The sequence below is a fragment of the Didymella exigua genome (genome assembly GCF_010094145.1).
Source record: "Didymella exigua CBS 183.55 unplaced genomic scaffold M421scaffold_6, whole genome shotgun sequence".
NCBI classification, from domain to species: domain Eukaryota; kingdom Fungi; phylum Ascomycota; class Dothideomycetes; order Pleosporales; family Didymellaceae; genus Didymella; species Didymella exigua.
This window is the reverse complement of record NW_022984780.1, coordinates 70,635-87,505: the sequence shown is the minus strand read 5'-3', so window position 1 is coordinate 87,505 and position 16,871 is coordinate 70,635. Positions and strand designations below refer to the sequence as shown.

General features: G+C 54.1%; 6 protein-coding genes across 6 annotated transcripts; 4 read left to right on the top strand and 2 right to left on the bottom strand.

Moving 5' to 3' along the window:
- Window positions 1-46: 46 nt before the first annotated feature.
- Window positions 47-1,265, bottom strand: M421DRAFT_417734 (ribosomal protein L34e). The gene is made up of 4 exons (XM_033591574.1): window positions 1,192-1,265; window positions 999-1,058; window positions 802-915; window positions 47-753 (listed from the first exon to the last, which is right to left on the bottom strand). Exons 2-4 carry the CDS (start codon window positions 1,020-1,022, stop codon window positions 547-549), a joined length of 345 nt encoding a protein of 114 aa, XP_033451337.1. The 5' UTR covers window positions 1,023-1,058; window positions 1,192-1,265; the 3' UTR covers window positions 47-546.
- Window positions 1,266-1,760: 495 nt separating this feature from the next.
- M421DRAFT_56483 (PROCN-domain-containing protein) lies at window positions 1,761-8,799 on the top strand (the record flags this gene model as incomplete). Its single annotated transcript, XM_033595407.1, has 2 exons — window positions 1,761-6,258; window positions 6,311-8,799. 2 exons carry the CDS (start codon window positions 1,761-1,763, stop codon window positions 8,797-8,799), a joined length of 6,987 nt encoding a protein of 2,328 aa, XP_033451336.1.
- A 701-nt stretch (window positions 8,800-9,500) lies between these two features.
- M421DRAFT_417732 (beta-lactamase/transpeptidase-like protein) lies at window positions 9,501-10,746 on the top strand. Its single transcript, XM_033591573.1, has one exon. It carries the CDS (start codon window positions 9,520-9,522, stop codon window positions 10,702-10,704), a length of 1,185 nt encoding a protein of 394 aa, XP_033451335.1. The 5' UTR covers window positions 9,501-9,519; the 3' UTR covers window positions 10,705-10,746.
- Window positions 10,747-11,982: 1,236 nt separating this feature from the next.
- Window positions 11,983-12,249, top strand: M421DRAFT_57035 (uncharacterized protein; the record flags this gene model as incomplete). The annotated part of the gene is made up of 1 exon (XM_033595460.1): window positions 11,983-12,249. A coding segment is annotated over one exon (267 nt), but the record flags the coding sequence as incomplete, so codon positions are not given.
- Window positions 12,250-13,740: 1,491 nt separating this feature from the next.
- M421DRAFT_56658 (ThiJ/PfpI family protein) lies at window positions 13,741-14,496 on the bottom strand (the record flags this gene model as incomplete). Its single annotated transcript, XM_033595426.1, has 1 exon — window positions 13,741-14,496. One exon carries the CDS (start codon window positions 14,494-14,496, stop codon window positions 13,741-13,743), a length of 756 nt encoding a protein of 251 aa, XP_033451333.1.
- Window positions 14,497-15,620: 1,124 nt separating this feature from the next.
- M421DRAFT_56451 (uncharacterized protein) lies at window positions 15,621-16,203 on the top strand (the record flags this gene model as incomplete). The annotated part of the gene is made up of 2 exons (XM_033595403.1): window positions 15,621-15,946; window positions 16,023-16,203. 2 exons carry the CDS (start codon window positions 15,621-15,623, stop codon window positions 16,201-16,203), a joined length of 507 nt encoding a protein of 168 aa, XP_033451332.1.
- Between the last annotated feature and the right edge of the window lie 668 nt (window positions 16,204-16,871).

Here is a 16,871-nt window from a genome sequence, read left to right as displayed (position 1 = left end):
AGGCTGCAGATACTGCTGTGCCGCGGCCGACCTTCTCTGTAGTCTGGCGTGTGCGTACACGACGGACCTGCGTGTTTGTTCACCTGATCGACCGATTGGTGTCTTGTTCGTTCCAAGCTCCCGTGCGTTCAGTCGCTGTCAGAGTCACTGTGGAGGCTCAGCGCGTTCGGATTGGGCACATGGTCACGTAGACAACACACAGTCACAGCAGGCCAGAGTCGGCAGGGTGACGACAGTCTTCCACGGGCTCAACGCGTGGGCTCGACTGCAAGCATCAACCAACAAGCCCTGGCCCTCCACCGCCTTCCATGCCACGCCCTCGTCGTCACGCATCATGCACCGCATAGCCCAATTGTGTTGCGCAGCTTGTGGATGTATTCGTGATCCTACTCAGCTACTGTCCTGGTGGACTTCGGAGAGTGACGCAGAAATCGCCGTGATATCGTGAAAGTCGACCGAACCAGGAGACTGCCCATAATGCACATGAACACCGATAGCCCCAGTTTTGCCATGCTTGAACCCCAGTTACCCTCGATTCATCCCCGCTTAATGCTTCTTCTGCTGGGACTCCTTGAGGACCTTCTTGACAACCTTCTGCTCCTCAATGAGGAAAGCGCGGACGATGCGGTCCTGCACGCAGTTGGCGCATCGCGATCCACCGTAGGCGCGCTGGACCGTCTTCTTGGGGCGGGAGACGGTGGCGTATTCGCGGGGGCGGAGCGCAGGGACACCGGCGAGCTTGGTGCCGCAGTCCTAGAACCTGTCAGAGCCGGCCGCGGCATGCAATTGCGCTGCACTTACACCGCACTTGGGGGCAGTGCCCTTCTTCTTGATGTGAAGGTAACGGAGCTCACCGCCGGGAGTCTTGATCACGCGGACCTTCTGGCTCCTGGTGTTGTAGGGGGCACGACGCCTCTGCGCGCTGTTAGCCACTTTCCCACACGCGTCCAACCAATTCCATCTCTGGTCTTCTTGCTCGGAAGCTCGGGGCGACGTACGTAGGTGAGTCTGGTGTTAGGCATTGTGATTGATTTCCCGGGGAATCAGTGGGTGATTGTCTGTTACAGAGCGTGAGCGAAAAATTCGTGTCGCGGTCGAGCGCAGTTTCGGACGAATGAATCGAGCGTGCAGGCAGTCGATGCTGTCGGCGGGCTGCGTGATTCGGGCAGGGCTTCGCTGGGGCAGGCTTACCGCTGGGCGTTAGTAGTCGTGATGTCGTGAAATTGATCACCTTGCGGAACTTCGGTGTGCTCGCTTAGCAAAGCGTGTCCGTGCGCTTGGCCCGCAGAACATCACGTGGATCCTGAACTTCATAAATCTGAAAGGAAGGCGCTAGCGCATCGCAGCACACGTGACCATGCCCTAGCGCGTGGACGAAAAGATATCATCAAAGGTGCGACGCCACTAGGGGAGCAACTCCATCGCCAATCGCTGCAACGCGTGGAGCGTCAACCCCAGCTCGACGCGCATCTGTACGATTTTCCTTTCGGAGCATCCAGCGACCGATTCGGAATCTGCGCGCGGACGCGACTTTCCAGCATCGACCGCGGCGCGCTGTCGTCCGCATAGCTTGGAGACTCGCCCTCTGAGCTGCACCCCGATACAGCACGACAACGAAACGCCCACCCAGCATGGCGTTCCCACCACCCCCTCCCCCGCCGCCTCCTCCAGGCCCTCCCGGGTCTGGCTATGGAGCACCCCCGCCGCCACCTCCCCCTCCCGGTCCTCCGGGCGCGCCAGGCACCTCAGGCCCTCCCGGAATGCGCCAGATGGCCGATCCTCAGGTCGCCAAGTTTGCGCAGAAGAAGAAGGACTGGCTGCGACAACAACGACAGAGGTTCGGCGAGAAGCGCAAGGCCGGATTCATTGAGACACAGAAGGCAGACCTGCCCCCAGAGCATCTGCGCAAAGTGTTCAGAGACATTGGCGATGTATCGCAGAAGAAGTTCACCACAGACAAGAGGAGCTATCTGGGTGCGCTCAAGTTCATGCCCCACGCGGTCCTGAAGCTTCTAGAGAACATGCCCATGCCCTGGGAGAGCAGGCGCGACGTCAAGGTCCTCTACCACACCAACGGATGCTTGACACTCGTCAACGAAGTACCGCGCGTGATTGAGCCAGTCTTCCACGCACAATGGGCGGCCATGTGGGTCGCTATGAGGAAGGAGAAGAGCGACCGTCGCCACTTCAAGCGCATGCGTTTCCCTCCTTTTGACGACGAGGAGCCTCCGCTTTCCTACTCAGAGAACATCGAGGACGTCGAACCCCTGGAACCCATCCAGTTGGAGCTCGACGAGGACGAAGATGACCCGGTCATTGAGTGGTTCTACGAGCACCGCCCCCTCCTTGACACCCCACACGTGAACGGGCCGAGCTACGAAACATGGAACCTCGACTTACCACAGATGGCCACATTGTATCGTCTGAGCAGACAATTGCTCAGCGACACTGTAGACAAGAACTACTTCCACATGTTCGACATGAACAGCTTCCTGACGGCCAAGGCGCTGAACGTTGCAATCCCCGGAGGACCTCGCTTCGAACCGTTGTACAAAGACATCGACCCGAACGACGAGGATTTTGGTGAATTCAACGCCATTGACCGCATCATTTTCCGCGCGCCCATCCGCACAGAGTACCGCGTCTCGTATCCGTTCCTCTACAATTCTCTCCCTCGTAGTGTCAAGCTGGCTTGGTACTCGTATCCCCAGGTCGTCTACGTTCACGCGGAAGACCCAAGTCTGCCTGCATTCTACTTTGACCCTATCATTAATCCCATCTCCTCGAGAGCAGTAGCACCTAAGAACATTTCCGTGAGCCACGAGGATTTGGTTTTCGGTGACGCTGACGAGGATGACGAGGACGAATTCCAGATGCCCGAAGAAGTGGAACCCTTCATGGCAGATGAAGAGCTGTCCACACCTGAGACAGCCGGAGCCATCGCACTTTGGTGGGCACCACACCCTTTCGACAAGCGTTCTGGACGCATGGTTCGCGCACAAGATGTGCCTCTGGTGAAACAGTGGTACCTTGAGCATGTCCCTGCTGGTCAGCCGGTAAAGGTCCGAGTGTCGTACCAGAAGCTGCTGAAGAGCTTCGTTCTGAACGAGCTTCACAAGAAGGACCCGCAAGCACAGAGCAAGCAGGATTTGATGCGCACACTGAAGGGCACAAAGTTCTTCCAGCAGACGAAGATTGATTGGGTGGAAGCAGGTCTGCAAGTCTGTCGGCAGGGTTACAACATGCTGAACCTGCTCATTCACCGCAAGAACCTGACCTACCTGCATCTCGACTACAACTTCAACTTGAAGCCGGTCAAGACGCTCACCACAAAGGAACGCAAAAAGTCACGATTCGGAAACGCTTTCCACCTGATGCGTGAAATCTTGCGTCTGACTAAGCTCATCGTCGATGCGCAGGTCCAGTACAGATTGGGCAACATCGACGCCTTCCAGCTTGCGGACGGCATCCTGTACGCCTTCAACCATGTCGGTCAGCTGACTGGTATGTACCGGTACAAGTACAAGCTTATGCACCAGATCCGTTCTTGCAAGGACTTGAAGCATCTGATCTACTACCGGTTCAACTCCGGACCCGTCGGCAAGGGCCCCGGATGCGGTTTCTGGGCTCCTGCCTGGAGGGTCTGGTTGTTCTTCATGCGTGGTATCATCCCACTTCTGGAGCGCTGGCTCGGCAATTTGCTTTCGCGTCAGTTCGAGGGTCGTCACAGCAAGGGCGTTGCGAAGACAGTAACAAAGCAGCGTGTCGAGTCTCATTTTGACTTGGAGCTCCGTGCTGCTGTCATGAGCGATCTGATGGATATGATGCCCGAGGGTATCAAGCAGAACAAGGTCAACACAGTTTTGCAGCATTTGTCAGAGGCGTGGCGATGCTGGAAGAGTAACATTCCATGGAAGGTTCCAGGACTGCCCGCGCCCATCGAGAACATCATCTTACGATACGTCAAGAGCAAGGCCGACTGGTGGATTTCGGTCGCGCACTACAACCGAGAGCGCATCCGACGAGGCGCTACAGTCGACAAGACCGTCGCGAAGAAGAACTTGGGCCGTCTAACCCGTCTGTGGTTAAAGGCAGAACAGGAGCGTCAGCACAACTACATGAAGGATGGCCCTTATGTGTCCAACGAAGAGGGTGTTGCCATCTACACAACAGTAGTGCACTGGCTCGAGGCAAGGAAGTTCCAGCCGATTCCTTTCCCCAGCGTGTCATACAAGCACGACACCAAAATCCTCATCCTGGCTCTGGAACGTCTGCGAGAAGCTTACTCAGTCAAGGGTCGCCTCAACCAGAGTCAACGTGAGGAGCTCGCCCTCATCGAGCAAGCGTACGACTCTCCCGGAACGACACTCGCCCGTATCAAGCGCTTCTTGCTCACACAGCGTGCCTTCAAGGAAGTCGGTATCGACATGAATGACAACTACAGCACGATCAACCCCGTCTACGATATCGAGCCTATGGAGAAAATCACGGACGCCTACCTCGACCAATATCTATGGTACCAAGCCGACCAGCGCCATCTGTTCCCCGCGTGGATCAAGCCGTCTGATTCCGAAGTGCCTCCCCTTCTGACCTACAAGTGGGCTCAAGGCATCAACAACCTGGACCAAGTCTGGGAACACGAAGATGGACAGTGTAACGTCCTAATTGAGACGCAGCTGTCCAAGGTGTACGAGAAGATCGATATCACATTGTTGAATAGGCTGCTCCGTCTTATCATGGACCACAACTTGGCTGACTACATTACTGCCAAGAACAACGTCCAGCTCAACTACAAGGATATGAACCACGTCAACGTGTACGGAATGATCCGTGGTCTGCAGTTCTCCGGATTCGTATTCCAGTACTACGGGTTGATCCTCGATATCCTCCTCCTCGGTCTGCAGCGAGCGAACGAAATTGCTGGTGCACCTGAGAGTCCCAACGATTTCCTGCAATTCAAGGACAAGGAGACTGAAGTCCGTCATCCTATCCGGCTGTACACGAGGTACATTGACCGCATTTGGGTCTTCTTCAGGTTCACAGCTGAGGAATCGCGTGACCTCATCCAGCGATTCTTGACTGAGAACCCCGATCCTAACTTCGAGAACGTTATCGGCTACAGGAACAAGAAGTGCTGGCCTCGCGACTCAAGGATGCGTCTGATGCGCCACGATGTCAACCTCGGTCGTGCCGTCTTTTGGGATCTGAAGAATCGACTGCCACGCTCTCTCACAACCATTGAGTGGGATGACACGTTTGCCAGCGTCTACAGCCGCGACAATCCCAACTTGCTTTACTCCATGAACGGGTTCGAGGTTCGCGTTCTGCCCAAGATCCGAAACCAAACTGGCGAGTTCCCTGAGAAGGACAGTGTGTGGTCGCTGATCGACAACGCGACCAAGGAGCGCACTGCCGTTGCCTTCCTGCAGGTGACTGAGGAAGACATCGCCAAGTTCAACAACCGCATTCGACAGATTCTGATGTCGTCTGGTTCGACTACCTTCACCAAGATCGCCAACAAGTGGAACACAACCTTGATTGCGCTGTTCACATACTACCGTGAGGCTGCGGTATCGACGGTCAGCCTGTTGGACACCATTGTCAAGTGCGAGACAAAGATTCAGACTCGTGTCAAGATTGGTCTCAACTCCAAAATGCCTTCGCGTTTCCCCCCTGCTGTGTTCTATACACCCAAAGAGCTTGGTGGACTTGGTATGATCTCCGGATCTCACATTCTGATCCCCACCAGTGACAAGCGGTGGTCGAAGCAAACAGACACTGGTGTAACACATTACCGCGCTGGTATGTCGCACGACGAGGAGACTCTCATTCCCAACATCTTCCGCTACATCATCCCGTGGGAGTCTGAGTTCCGCGACTCGCAACGTGTGTGGATGGAGTACTCGCAGAAGCGTCAAGAAGCTCAGCAGCAGAATCGCCGCCTGACACTTGAGGACTTGGAAGACAGCTGGGACCGTGGTCTGCCCCGCATCAACACACTCTTCCAGAAGGACCGCAGCACTCTCAGCTTTGACAAAGGTTTCCGTGCCAGGACTGAGTTCAAGATCTACCAACACATGAAGAGCAACCCCTTCTGGTGGACAAGCCAGCGCCACGATGGTAAGCTGTGGAATTTGAACGCTTACAGGACGGATGTTATCCAGGCCCTTGGTGGTGTCGAGACTATTCTTGAGCACACACTCTTCAAGGCTACAGCCTTCCCCTCCTGGGAGGGTCTCTTCTGGGAGAAGGCTTCAGGTACGTTGATCAATATCCATAGAACTCCTACTGCAATACTAACATCATCCAGGTTTCGAAGAGTCCATGAAGTTCAAGAAACTCACCAACGCCCAGCGTTCTGGTTTGAACCAGATCCCCAACCGTCGTTTCACTCTTTGGTGGTCGCCGACGATCAACCGAGCCAATGTCTACGTTGGTTTCCAGGTCCAGCTTGATCTGACAGGTATCTTCTTGCACGGCAAGATCCCAACCCTCAAGATCTCGCTGATCCAGATCTTCCGTGCCCATTTGTGGCAGAAGATCCACGAGTCCGTTGTCATGGATCTGTGTCAGGTCTTCGATCAGGAGCTGGAGGCTCTGGGTATCGAGACTGTCCAGAAGGAGACGATCCATCCTCGAAAGTCTTACAAGATGAACAGCTCTTGCGCTGATATCTTGCTGTTCGCCAGCCACAAGTGGAGTGTCTCGCCACCTTCCATGCTGTACGACACGAAGGACACTATGAGCGCTACCACCACGAACAAGTTCTGGGTCGATGTCCAGCTTCGTTACGGTGATTACGATTCTCATGACATCGAGCGATACGTTCGTGCCAAGTACCTCGACTACACCCAGGACAGCATGAGTATCTACCCTTCGGCCACTGGACTTATGATCGGTATCGATCTGGCGTACAACCTGTACTCCGCTTATGGACAGTACTTCCCTGGTCTCAAGCAGCTCATCCAGCAAGCGATGGCTAAGGTGATGAAGGCCAACCCCGCACTCTACGTCCTGCGTGAGCGCATCAGGAAGGGTCTCCAGCTGTACGCTTCCGAGAGCAGCCAGGAGTTCTTGAACTCGCAGAATTACTCCGAGCTGTTCAGCAACCAGATCCAACTGTTCATCGATGACACCAATGTTTACCGTGTCACCATCCACAAGACCTTCGAGGGTAATTTGACGACCAAGCCCATCAACGGTGCCATCTTCATCTTCAACCCCCGAACCGGACAGTTGTTCTTGAAGATCATCCACACAAGTGTATGGGCTGGTCAGAAGCGTCTGGGACAATTGGCGAAGTGGAAGACTGCAGAAGAAGTTGCAGCCCTCATTCGCTCTTTGCCAGTTGAGGAGCAGCCGAAGCAGCTCATTGTCACTCGCAAGGGTCTGCTGGATCCTCTCGAGGTGCACCTGCTCGACTTCCCCAACATCTCGATCCGTGCATCGGAGCTTCAGCTGCCGTTCCAGGCCGCTATGAAGGTTGAGAAGTTGGGAGACATGATCTTGCGAGCTACCGGGCCGCAGATGGTGCTCTTCAACCTCTACGACGAGTGGCTAAAGACGATATCGTCTTACACCGCCTTCTCACGTCTGATCCTCATTTTGCGTGCGCTGCACGTCAACATGGACAAGACGAAACTGTTGTTGCGTCCCGACAAGACAGTCATTACTCAGGAGCATCACATCTGGCCATCGCTGTCAGATGAGGACTGGATCAAGGTCGAAGTGCAGCTTCGTGATCTCATCCTGAACGACTACGGCAAGAAGAACAACGTCAACACATCCTCGCTCACCAGCAGTGAGGTGCGTGACATCATCTTGGGTATGGAAATTTCTGCACCCTCGATGCAGCGCCAGCAGGCTGCCGAGATCGACAAGCAGACGGAAGAGCAGGCACAGCTTACCGCCGTCACCACAAAGACGCAGAACGTCCACGGCGAGGAGATTGTGGTCACCACCACATCGCAGTACGAACAGGCTTCGTTTGCCTCCAAGACCGAATGGCGCACAAGGGCTGTGGCCACCTCGAACTTGCGCACTCGTGCCAACAACATCTACATCAACTCTGAGGATGTCAAGGAAGAGGGCCACTTCACCTACGTCATGCCGAAGAACGTCCTCAAGCGATTCATTACCATCGCAGATCTTCGCGTGCAAGTAGCCGGATATTTGTACGGCAAGTCACCACCAGATAACGACCAAGTCAAGGAGATCAGCACGATCGTCATGATTCCCCAGGTCGGCAACACCCGCGACGTCCAGCTGCCGAAGAACCTTCCTCAGCATGAGTATCTCGACGGCCTCGAGCCTCTCGGCATCATTCACACCGTCAGCGGCAACGAGCCGCCCTACATGCAAGCCAGCGATGTCACCCAACATGCTCGCTTGATGAATCAGCACGCCAGCTGGGACAAGAAGACCGTCTCAATGACCGTCTCGTTCACACCCGGTTCCGTGTCGCTCGCAGCGTGGGCCCTGACGCCACAAGGCTATAAGTGGGGTGCTGACAACAAGGATACCATGTCCGATAACCCCTCTGGCTTCAGCACGAGCTTTGGCGAAAAGTGCCAGCTTCTTCTGTCGGACAAGATTCGCGGATACTTCCTCGTGCCCGACAACGGCATCTGGAACTACAGCTTCATGGGCAGCACCTTCGGCACAGTCGAGAAGAGGCCGGTGCACGTGCGACTCGATACGCCAGTGCGCTTTTATGATAGCATCCATAGGCCGATTCATTTCAGCAATTTCGCTGAGCTGGAGGATGTGTGGGTTGATCGCGAGAATCAGTTTGAGTAGGCGAGTTTGAGTGATTGGAGCGGAACTGTTCACGCTAGAGAGGGGGGTGTGTGTTGGAGTGACATGTACTTTGTAGCTTTTGGCGTTCGCGTATTGGCGTTTCGAGGCAGCATTGCATGCTAGGCGGAGACATCTGGTGGTCAGGCAAAATGTGCATAGTGTATATCAATCATTGTAATTCTTGAACCTATATCGAAATCGTCCTTGAGTGGTGGTGGTTATTATTATTGTCAATCTAGTTTCTCCAAGTCGTGTGGAAGTCTCCATCTCCATCGATTACCTGCGCCACTCGCAGGAGTTGATGTGTGCAGCTGACTGTTTATTGCTGTTTGAACGGTGGCTTACAGGCGCATCCGGTGCTTGAGAATTTCCGTCGTGCTGATCTCTGGCCCGATTTGCGCTGTTGCTGATCTCTGGTTTTTGCACACAGCAGATCCTACTCTGTTCCTGTTCACAGCTGCTACCTCCTGTTGAAGCTGCTCGCCTGACATTGTGCTTTCGAGTCGCTCACATAGTGTCGCTACCCCCCGTCGATTGTCCGCTCGCATTGGTCAGTTATACGCATTTGCTCCACAGTTCGGCCGACATGGCCACTTTATGCACCACGTAGCGGGTTGGAACATTGCGTCAGGTGCCAACGTTAGTGCCTCATGTATATAAAGACTCGGTGAGTGCTTGCCAGAGGCGACATCAACAGCTCATTCAATTCATGCCACTGCCATGGCCAAAGTCAACGGAACTTGCGACTCTCGCTTCACAGCAGTGAAGGACCTCCTCCAAGCCAACATCGACGCAGGCGAAGAACTGGGAGCCTCCCTCGTCGTAAACGTCAACGGCGAGAACGTGGTCGATATCTGGGGCGGCTACGCGGATACCGCCAAATCCAAGCCCTGGGAGGAGAACACCATCACCAATGTCTGGTCCAGCTCCAAGACCGTCGTCAGTCTCGCAGCTCTTCTGCTCATCGACCGCGGACTCCTCGACCCGTTCGAGAAGGTATCCAAGTACTGGCCTGAATTCGGCGCCAACGGAAAGCAAGACGTCCAAGTTCGCCATTTCCTCTCGCACTCGTCCGGCGTCTCCGGCTGGCAAGACCCTATCACCATCCCAGAATTCTGCGCCATCGAATCTGCCACTGCGCGCCTCGCCGCCCAAGCTCCATGGTGGACACCAGGCAGCGCCTCCGGCTATCATGGAATCACCATGGGTCACCTGATCAACGAACTCATCCAGCGTATTACCGGCACTTCCATCGCCGACTTCGTCACCACGCAGCTCGCTACCCCTCTAGCCGCAGACTTCAGGTTCGGCGTCCCACAATCCGAATACGCGCGCGTCGCGACCATCGTGCCTCCGCCCGCGCCCACGAACTGGGGCCGCGAGGCCACGAGCATCGATGCAAACAGCATCTTCGCCCAGACGATGCGCAATCCCAGAATGGACGCCGAGGTCGCAAACCAGGATTTCTGGCGCCAGGCGCTGGTGCCCGCCGCGAACGGGTACTCGAATGCGCGCGGCATTGCGAGGATGCTGAGTTTTGTGAGTTGCGGTGGGACTGTGGGCGAGACGCAGCTGCTCCGGCCTGAGACTGTGGATCTCATCTTCGACGAGCAGACTAACGGCCCTGATCTTGTTATCAGCGTGCAAACGAGGTTTGGCATGGGGTTTGGGCTCAGTGGCGTTGCAGATGGGGGCGCGGGGTCCTGGATTCCGGAAGGGAGGATTTGTTTCTGGGGGGGCTGGGGAGGGTCAATGGTTTTGTGTGATGTTGGGAGGGGCGTGACGATTACGTATATGATGAACAAGATGCATAACGTGGGACTGGGGAGTGGGCTGGCGAAGGAGTATGTTTGGGAGATTTATAGGGCACTTGGGGTGGAGGTACCAGACAAGCCGAAGGTATGAGCATCGATACTTCCCTGAATGGCAGTGATGACCAAGATTGCGAGTAGTGAGATGAATATCTCATATCCTTCAACTTACTCGTAGCGGTAGCCTGCGGCTGCAGTTGGCCAGATCATGTGTGGCCCACATGAACAATCAGGAAAATCCCCAAAACCAGCCTGTATCGCTTTTCGTCTTTGTATTGCGGGAGCTCTGATCCAATTTGACATGAATTTCCTCTCTGCACTGCTGTCGAAAACGAAGAACTTTGACACAGGGTGACTTTTGTGGTGTCTCAATACGTACTCGGGGATTTACCCTGTTGTGTATGGGGTGCGCTGTCACGCATGTGTTGCTAGGCTAGTGGGTCGAGATTGTAGCGTATAGAAGTACCCGCTGACAGCCCTGGTATGTTGCGATGTTGTTTGTAGTCGTATCTGAGAGCGAGATTGGCTGTCTTATCTTCTAGCTTCGCATTCGAATCGTATATCGAATGCAGGCGACGCGAGCACCGCTCCATGCAATATCTCTCGCTGAGCTCAAAATCGAACCCAGTGGACCGGCTAACATAGCGCATTCCAACAGTCTTATTACGTGTGTCCTTGAAGTCGTATCTTCCTGAAACAGATACATCAAGTCGCCAAGTCTCGACGTCAAAATGCCGCTGCAGTCAACAATCGAGCGAGTTCCGCTCACAAATGCACGAATGTAGTCCTCTTGCCTGGAGGGACGTTGACGCATGAAGTTTTGGCGAGCAGGTAACATTTGAAGACTCACCACAGTTCGTAGCGCGGTGGAAGCAATCGAAAGATGATCCGAGCAGAGCCGAATCGTTGAGATCCGCCAGGGGTGCGCTAATTAGCGGCTTATTCAGGTATCTAGTTGGAATAAGCCACTGATCTAGTAGAAAGTACATGTCGCACTCTCGGCTTGAGTCAGAAGCAAAGTTGTCAACAAACCAAACTGCCAAAATTTGAGACCCTGATTATGTTTGTTTGACAGTTTTGTAGTGTTTTAATTTATTCAATTGATTTAACGGAGCTGCAGAGCTGCCTTTTGTTTAAGTAATTGTTCAATTTGAGTGATAGGTGTTGTTAAGCGTTCGGAGCGCGGAAATACAGTGTTCCATGAGCCCGTGCACGCCATCGGCTCGTGCACGCTTTTTAGCAAAACCAACGCTCACACACCGAAATCCTAAATTAATTTACCCCCCAACGCCATGCCAGAATTAGACGATGCCCTTGAAGCCCTAGTCCATGGAAGGCAGGCGAATCATACCCCTACGCTCAACCTGCAAAAAAAAAATATGGCTGCAATCAATCAACGTTGTTGCGCTGGCACCATGGGGTATGCGCGTCGCGCGCGCAAGTCTATGCAGAGCAGCAGCATCTTAACACTACGCAAGAGAATGAGCTTGTGAAGTATATAGACGCACTCTGCAAGCATAGCTTACCACCTACAAGGGAGATAGTACGAAATTTTGCAGCAGAAATATTAAAACAGTATGTTAAAAAGTGCTGGTCAGACCGCTTCATTGAACAACTCCACATCCACCTCCTCTCTTAATAGACCTCTGGCAAGGACCCCAACCGCCACAAAGCTAATTCTGAGAGCAAGATTTAAGTCTAGAGAGATAAAAACACCACTCTAAGATAGCAATCGCAAGCGGATTACACTGCTGGCTTGTATTTGCGCTAATGGCACAGCTCTCACACCTGCTCTTGTATACCAGTCAGCAGCTTCTAAGCTGCAGGACTTATGGCTACAAGACTTTAATCCTTCACAGCATTAGTGCTTCTTTACGTCATCACCGAGCAGCTAGACAAACAATAATATAGGCCTAAGAGCGTGAGCAACTCTTCGTTGATTATAAGCTTGCAAAACAATTCTAGAATAATCTACAATTGTCTAAAAGGGGTAAGAGGCAAGGCGTCAAAGTATCTAAGCCTCAGCAGCTAGCTCTAACTCCTGCTGTTGTTGCTATTGATGTTGAAGATGGGGTGGGTGCCGCAACTAAGCCTGCACCTTGACTGGTCTCTACCACCTGTACTGGCCGCACCACTAAGCTTCTAAGTAAACACACATAGCGCAAGAGAATTGCAAGGCTTATTTACTGCTCCACCACAAAATCCCGTGATAACAGCTAATGTAGGTGGCTCTATAGCCTTATATTCTTTTGGTATTCGGGGCTCCAAAGCGTGCACGAGCCGATGGCGTGGACGGGCTGATGGAACACTGTACGCGATCGGCTGGCAAACATACTTAAGCTATGCCAAGCACGGCCTGCGCGGCGTTTAGCTTCACGATCCTAGGTGCGGAACATATTTTTCACTGCGTGGTTGTGATTGAGGGATTTTTGGAAGCAATAGTTGTTGTGAATAATACATGAAAACTGACCGAGCCACCGGCCACAACGCTAAGTCACACGAAGTAATATACTTTCAAACAAACCTCAAAATTCTTGACGGCCGGAACATCATTTTTTTGATTTGACTATCAAAATAGCAGCAGCAGGTTTTGCTTAGTCGACGTTGTAAAATGAGACAAAACTCAAACAAAATTTTGACGCGGTTTTGTTTGTTGACAATTTTGGTCAGAAGCGATAAACTCAACTTGAAAGCAGTACACCAGTATGAGCTATGGTTCGAGTTGTATGGTCATGGCGGCGTGAATGCCGTAGTTTGATCTGCAGAAATCGAAGGTCTTGTTAATGCGGTCAATACCGCAATCTGAGAGATCGTGAGATGTCTGGCATAAGCGTAAGGCAGCATCAAACAGCACTTCCTTGACAGGCTTCCTGTAGTCGACAAGGATTTGATCTGCCGGGTCGAGTAGACCTTACAAGCTGTGGATTATGTCTCTAGGACCCTCGCACTGATTCTCGCCGAATATGTGCAATAGTACTCCCCGGTCATGTGTTCTTGTTGCCAGTGCATTAGAAGCTAGTCATGTGACTTGCGCTGGTACGCCCAGGCTAAAAGCGCGTACACAAGCTGACGCATAGCCCAATAGCTTGTAATAGCTTTGTTGAATATTTCCAGACTCACTGCGGTACATCTACTTGGCCGCCATCATCTCCAAGAACTTGTCGCCAATAGCATTAGCAGACATTGGATTATCGCCAGTGATAACCTCCCGATCCACCGTGATCTGTCCCGCGCTCTTCGCAAGCCCCTCCTGCATATCCGCGCCGTTCTCTCTCAGCACCGACTCCACCTTGGTAATCTCACCGCGCAGCACTGTCTCCATAACCGCCTCCTCCGCATCAGACCACGCCGTCAACTTGTACCCCTTGTACGCAAACGCCTTCTGCGGGCCGACCTTGGTCGACAAGAACGCCCAGGGCCCGTGGCACAGCGCCGCTGTGGGTTTCCGCTGCTCGTGGAAATGCGACAGAATGCGGCCGAGTTCCGGGTCGTCACCGAGATCTGACAGCGGCGCGTGGCCGCCGGGAATGAAGACACCGGCATAGCTCCTGAGCTCGTCGTCGCTGATATCGGAGAACCTGCGCGGGCTGGAGAAGCCGTTTTCGCGCTTCATGCGCTCGATGAGCTCATGGTCCTTGTTGCGCTTGAAGAAGTTGCCGGCGTAGGCGGCGAGAGACACGCTGAGGGGGTCTGGCTGCGGCTCCTTGCCCTGGGGTGAGGCGAATGTGACTTCGTAGCCGGCATCGAGAACTTTTTGGAGAGGCTTGGCGAGCTCCATTAGGAAGTAGCCTGAGTCCTGACGCACCGTCTTGCCATCGCTTCCGGTGTTGTAGAGAGGGAAGGAGTGGGCGTCGGACATGACGATGAGGACCTTCTTTGCTGCCATGATGCGCGTGTTGGCGATGTAAATGTGGTTTAGAATGGACTGGAAGTTGGCGGGAATATGGGGTTGCTCAGTTGTTGACTTTTGAGTTGACCTTTGAAATGATATGAGAGTTGCGCGCAAGGAAAAGTTGATATAGGTGTTGCTGGAGAATTCGGTCTGATGATGCTGTGACGTCAGCGCATCCTCTCCACAACGACATCACGAAAAAAGACACAGATGTACTCGACGGTCTCCAAACGCCGGCAGACCTCAGCAGAGACCGTGGGGAGAATGAGCTTCTGACACGTGCCTGCGATGTGATCGCATGCACTACTCGATAGTCACGACGACCAGTGACATGCAGTCTACCTCACACCACCACCTCACCATCTGCAGCAGGTTGATGCAGCTCCTCAACGCCAGCGGTACTAGCAAGGCCTCCGAACCTCAGACAAGGCAGAACGGACATGGCAGGCGGCTATTCTAAAAACAAGTGAGCAAAAGGGCCTACAATGCATACGAATCCGATAGCAGCTGCTCCGTTGCCTCAGCGGCCATGGCGGACATTCCACTTACCTGCGTAAAAAGAACCTGTTCGTGGTGAGGATTCTCCCATCCGCAACGGTCTCGCAAGCACATCTCTCCTCCCACACTCCACTGAGACCTCTAGGTCAGGAGTCAGTTGCAAACGCGGAGCCGGAGCTGCTTCCGAGCACCCGATCCAGTTCAGGGTCCATGGTGGGGTGGAGGGGCATTCGTGGTTCGGCTATGCGATCGATGAGGTGGGATGAGGTATAGCCGATAAGGAAGAGCGGCTCGACGAGGTCAAGCACGAGAGCGGAGCGTGACAGAGAGGGCGTTTAGAAGGCGAAGCTGAAGCTGGGTAAGAGGAGGAATCACGACCGCTCGACCATGCCTCGTTCGGATGCAAGTCTAGATCCGCCAAGGTCAGCGGCATGACATGTCTACCGGTACCCCAGATCCCCACGGCCGGGTACAAGACTAGTTCGCGCCATGAAGCTCTCCTTACCATCTCCCAACATCTTCCAGCATCTCCCAACATCTTCCAACATCTCCCAACATCTCCCAAATACCACCTCCCCTCCTCTCTCATAGCGGCAACCTCGCAGCCTCCACAACCCAGCATGGCCTCCTCCCCACCCTCTACGCTGACCGGTAATCCCAACTCCCACGACCCATCCAGCTTCTCCTCATCCCTAAGCGCAACATGTCTCTGCAAAGCGATCCGCGTGACCATCAACGACAACGAGCTCTTCACGCGGCCGCGCGGCCACCTGTGCCACTGCGCCAACTGCCGCAAAGTCGCAGGTTCCTACGTGTCGTCGAACCTAGCCATCGAGAAGGAGAAAGTCGTTGTCGACGATCCCCAGGCGAAAATGCGGGTATACGTCGATCTCGAGACGGGTAGCGGGAAGAAAGTTGAGCGCTGCTTTTGCGGGACTTGTGGGAAGTATGTTCCCTTCCCCGGGGCGGTGGTGTGAGGAGGGTTCGAGTGTCACCATGGGCTAATACTTTGTGTGTGATAGTCCTATCATGTCGATTGCGGAGATTTTCCCGACCATGGTTATTGTCAAGATGGGCATGTTCCCCAGGATTCCGCAGCCCGAGTGCGAGAGTTTCGCGCTGCATCGACATCCCTGGCAGGGCAGGCATGGGGACCTGACGCAGTTTGAGATTGTGCGGGGTGGGAAGAAGTTGGGCGAGTGAGGCTCGGGGTGTCAGAGCGGAGGTGGTGGCGGTGGGTACCGGGGGTGTGTGGAGCGTGGAGGAGGGAGCAGTCGGCGTCGATTCTCTTGGATGGGATTCAAGGCTCTGTCGACGACGGTGCGAGGGCGATGGCGATCCAGATTGGCACGTGGTGGCTTGGCCCCCTTTCGGCTTCGCTGTCGAGGATGCCGCTGTCTCTCATCACGCCGGTGCCCTACATTCCGACCAGTGATGAAGTAGTCAACTCGATCACAACTCGTGCCCCACTCGCACCTCCTTGAGTGGTATGTGTACTTGCGCAGGGGATGTGTTTGCCGAGGACGTCGCGTGCGTATGAAGCACTCGGGCATTGGACGGGGTGTGTACACAAGAATAACCGCGCAGTAGAAGAGCACGTTCATGAAGATAGCAGTGAAGGAGTGGCCAGGGCCCGCGAATGCAGACACAGAGGGAAAAAGTAGATTGGACGTGACCGCGCAGCGAGATGAATACAGCACAACTGGCGTACAGGGCAACAGCCTGGGTTATGTATTCAAAAACGCTGAAGGGGGGATGGTTGTTCAGTGCCTCCTCTTTGGTTACCTACCTGCTAGCTCTGTCCGGAATGCCGGTGGCCTGTCTGATGTCAAAGGCTTGTGAAGGAGTCCTGCGCAAACGAATCTGCCATG

Coding starts and splice junctions, on each gene's coding strand:
- M421DRAFT_417732 (XM_033591573.1), top strand. CDS start 9,520: ATGGCCAAAGTCAACGGAACTTGCGACTCTCGCTTCACAGCAGTGAAG.
- M421DRAFT_417734 (XM_033591574.1), bottom strand. CDS start 1,022: ATGCCTAACACCAGACTCACCTAC. Junction 916..998: donor CTAACACCAGACTCACCTAC/GTACGTCGCCCC, acceptor AACAGCGCGCAG/AGGCGTCGTGCCCCCTACAA. Junction 754..801: donor GCACTGCCCCCAAGTGCGGT/GTAAGTGCAGCG, acceptor GACAGGTTCTAG/GACTGCGGCACCAAGCTCGC.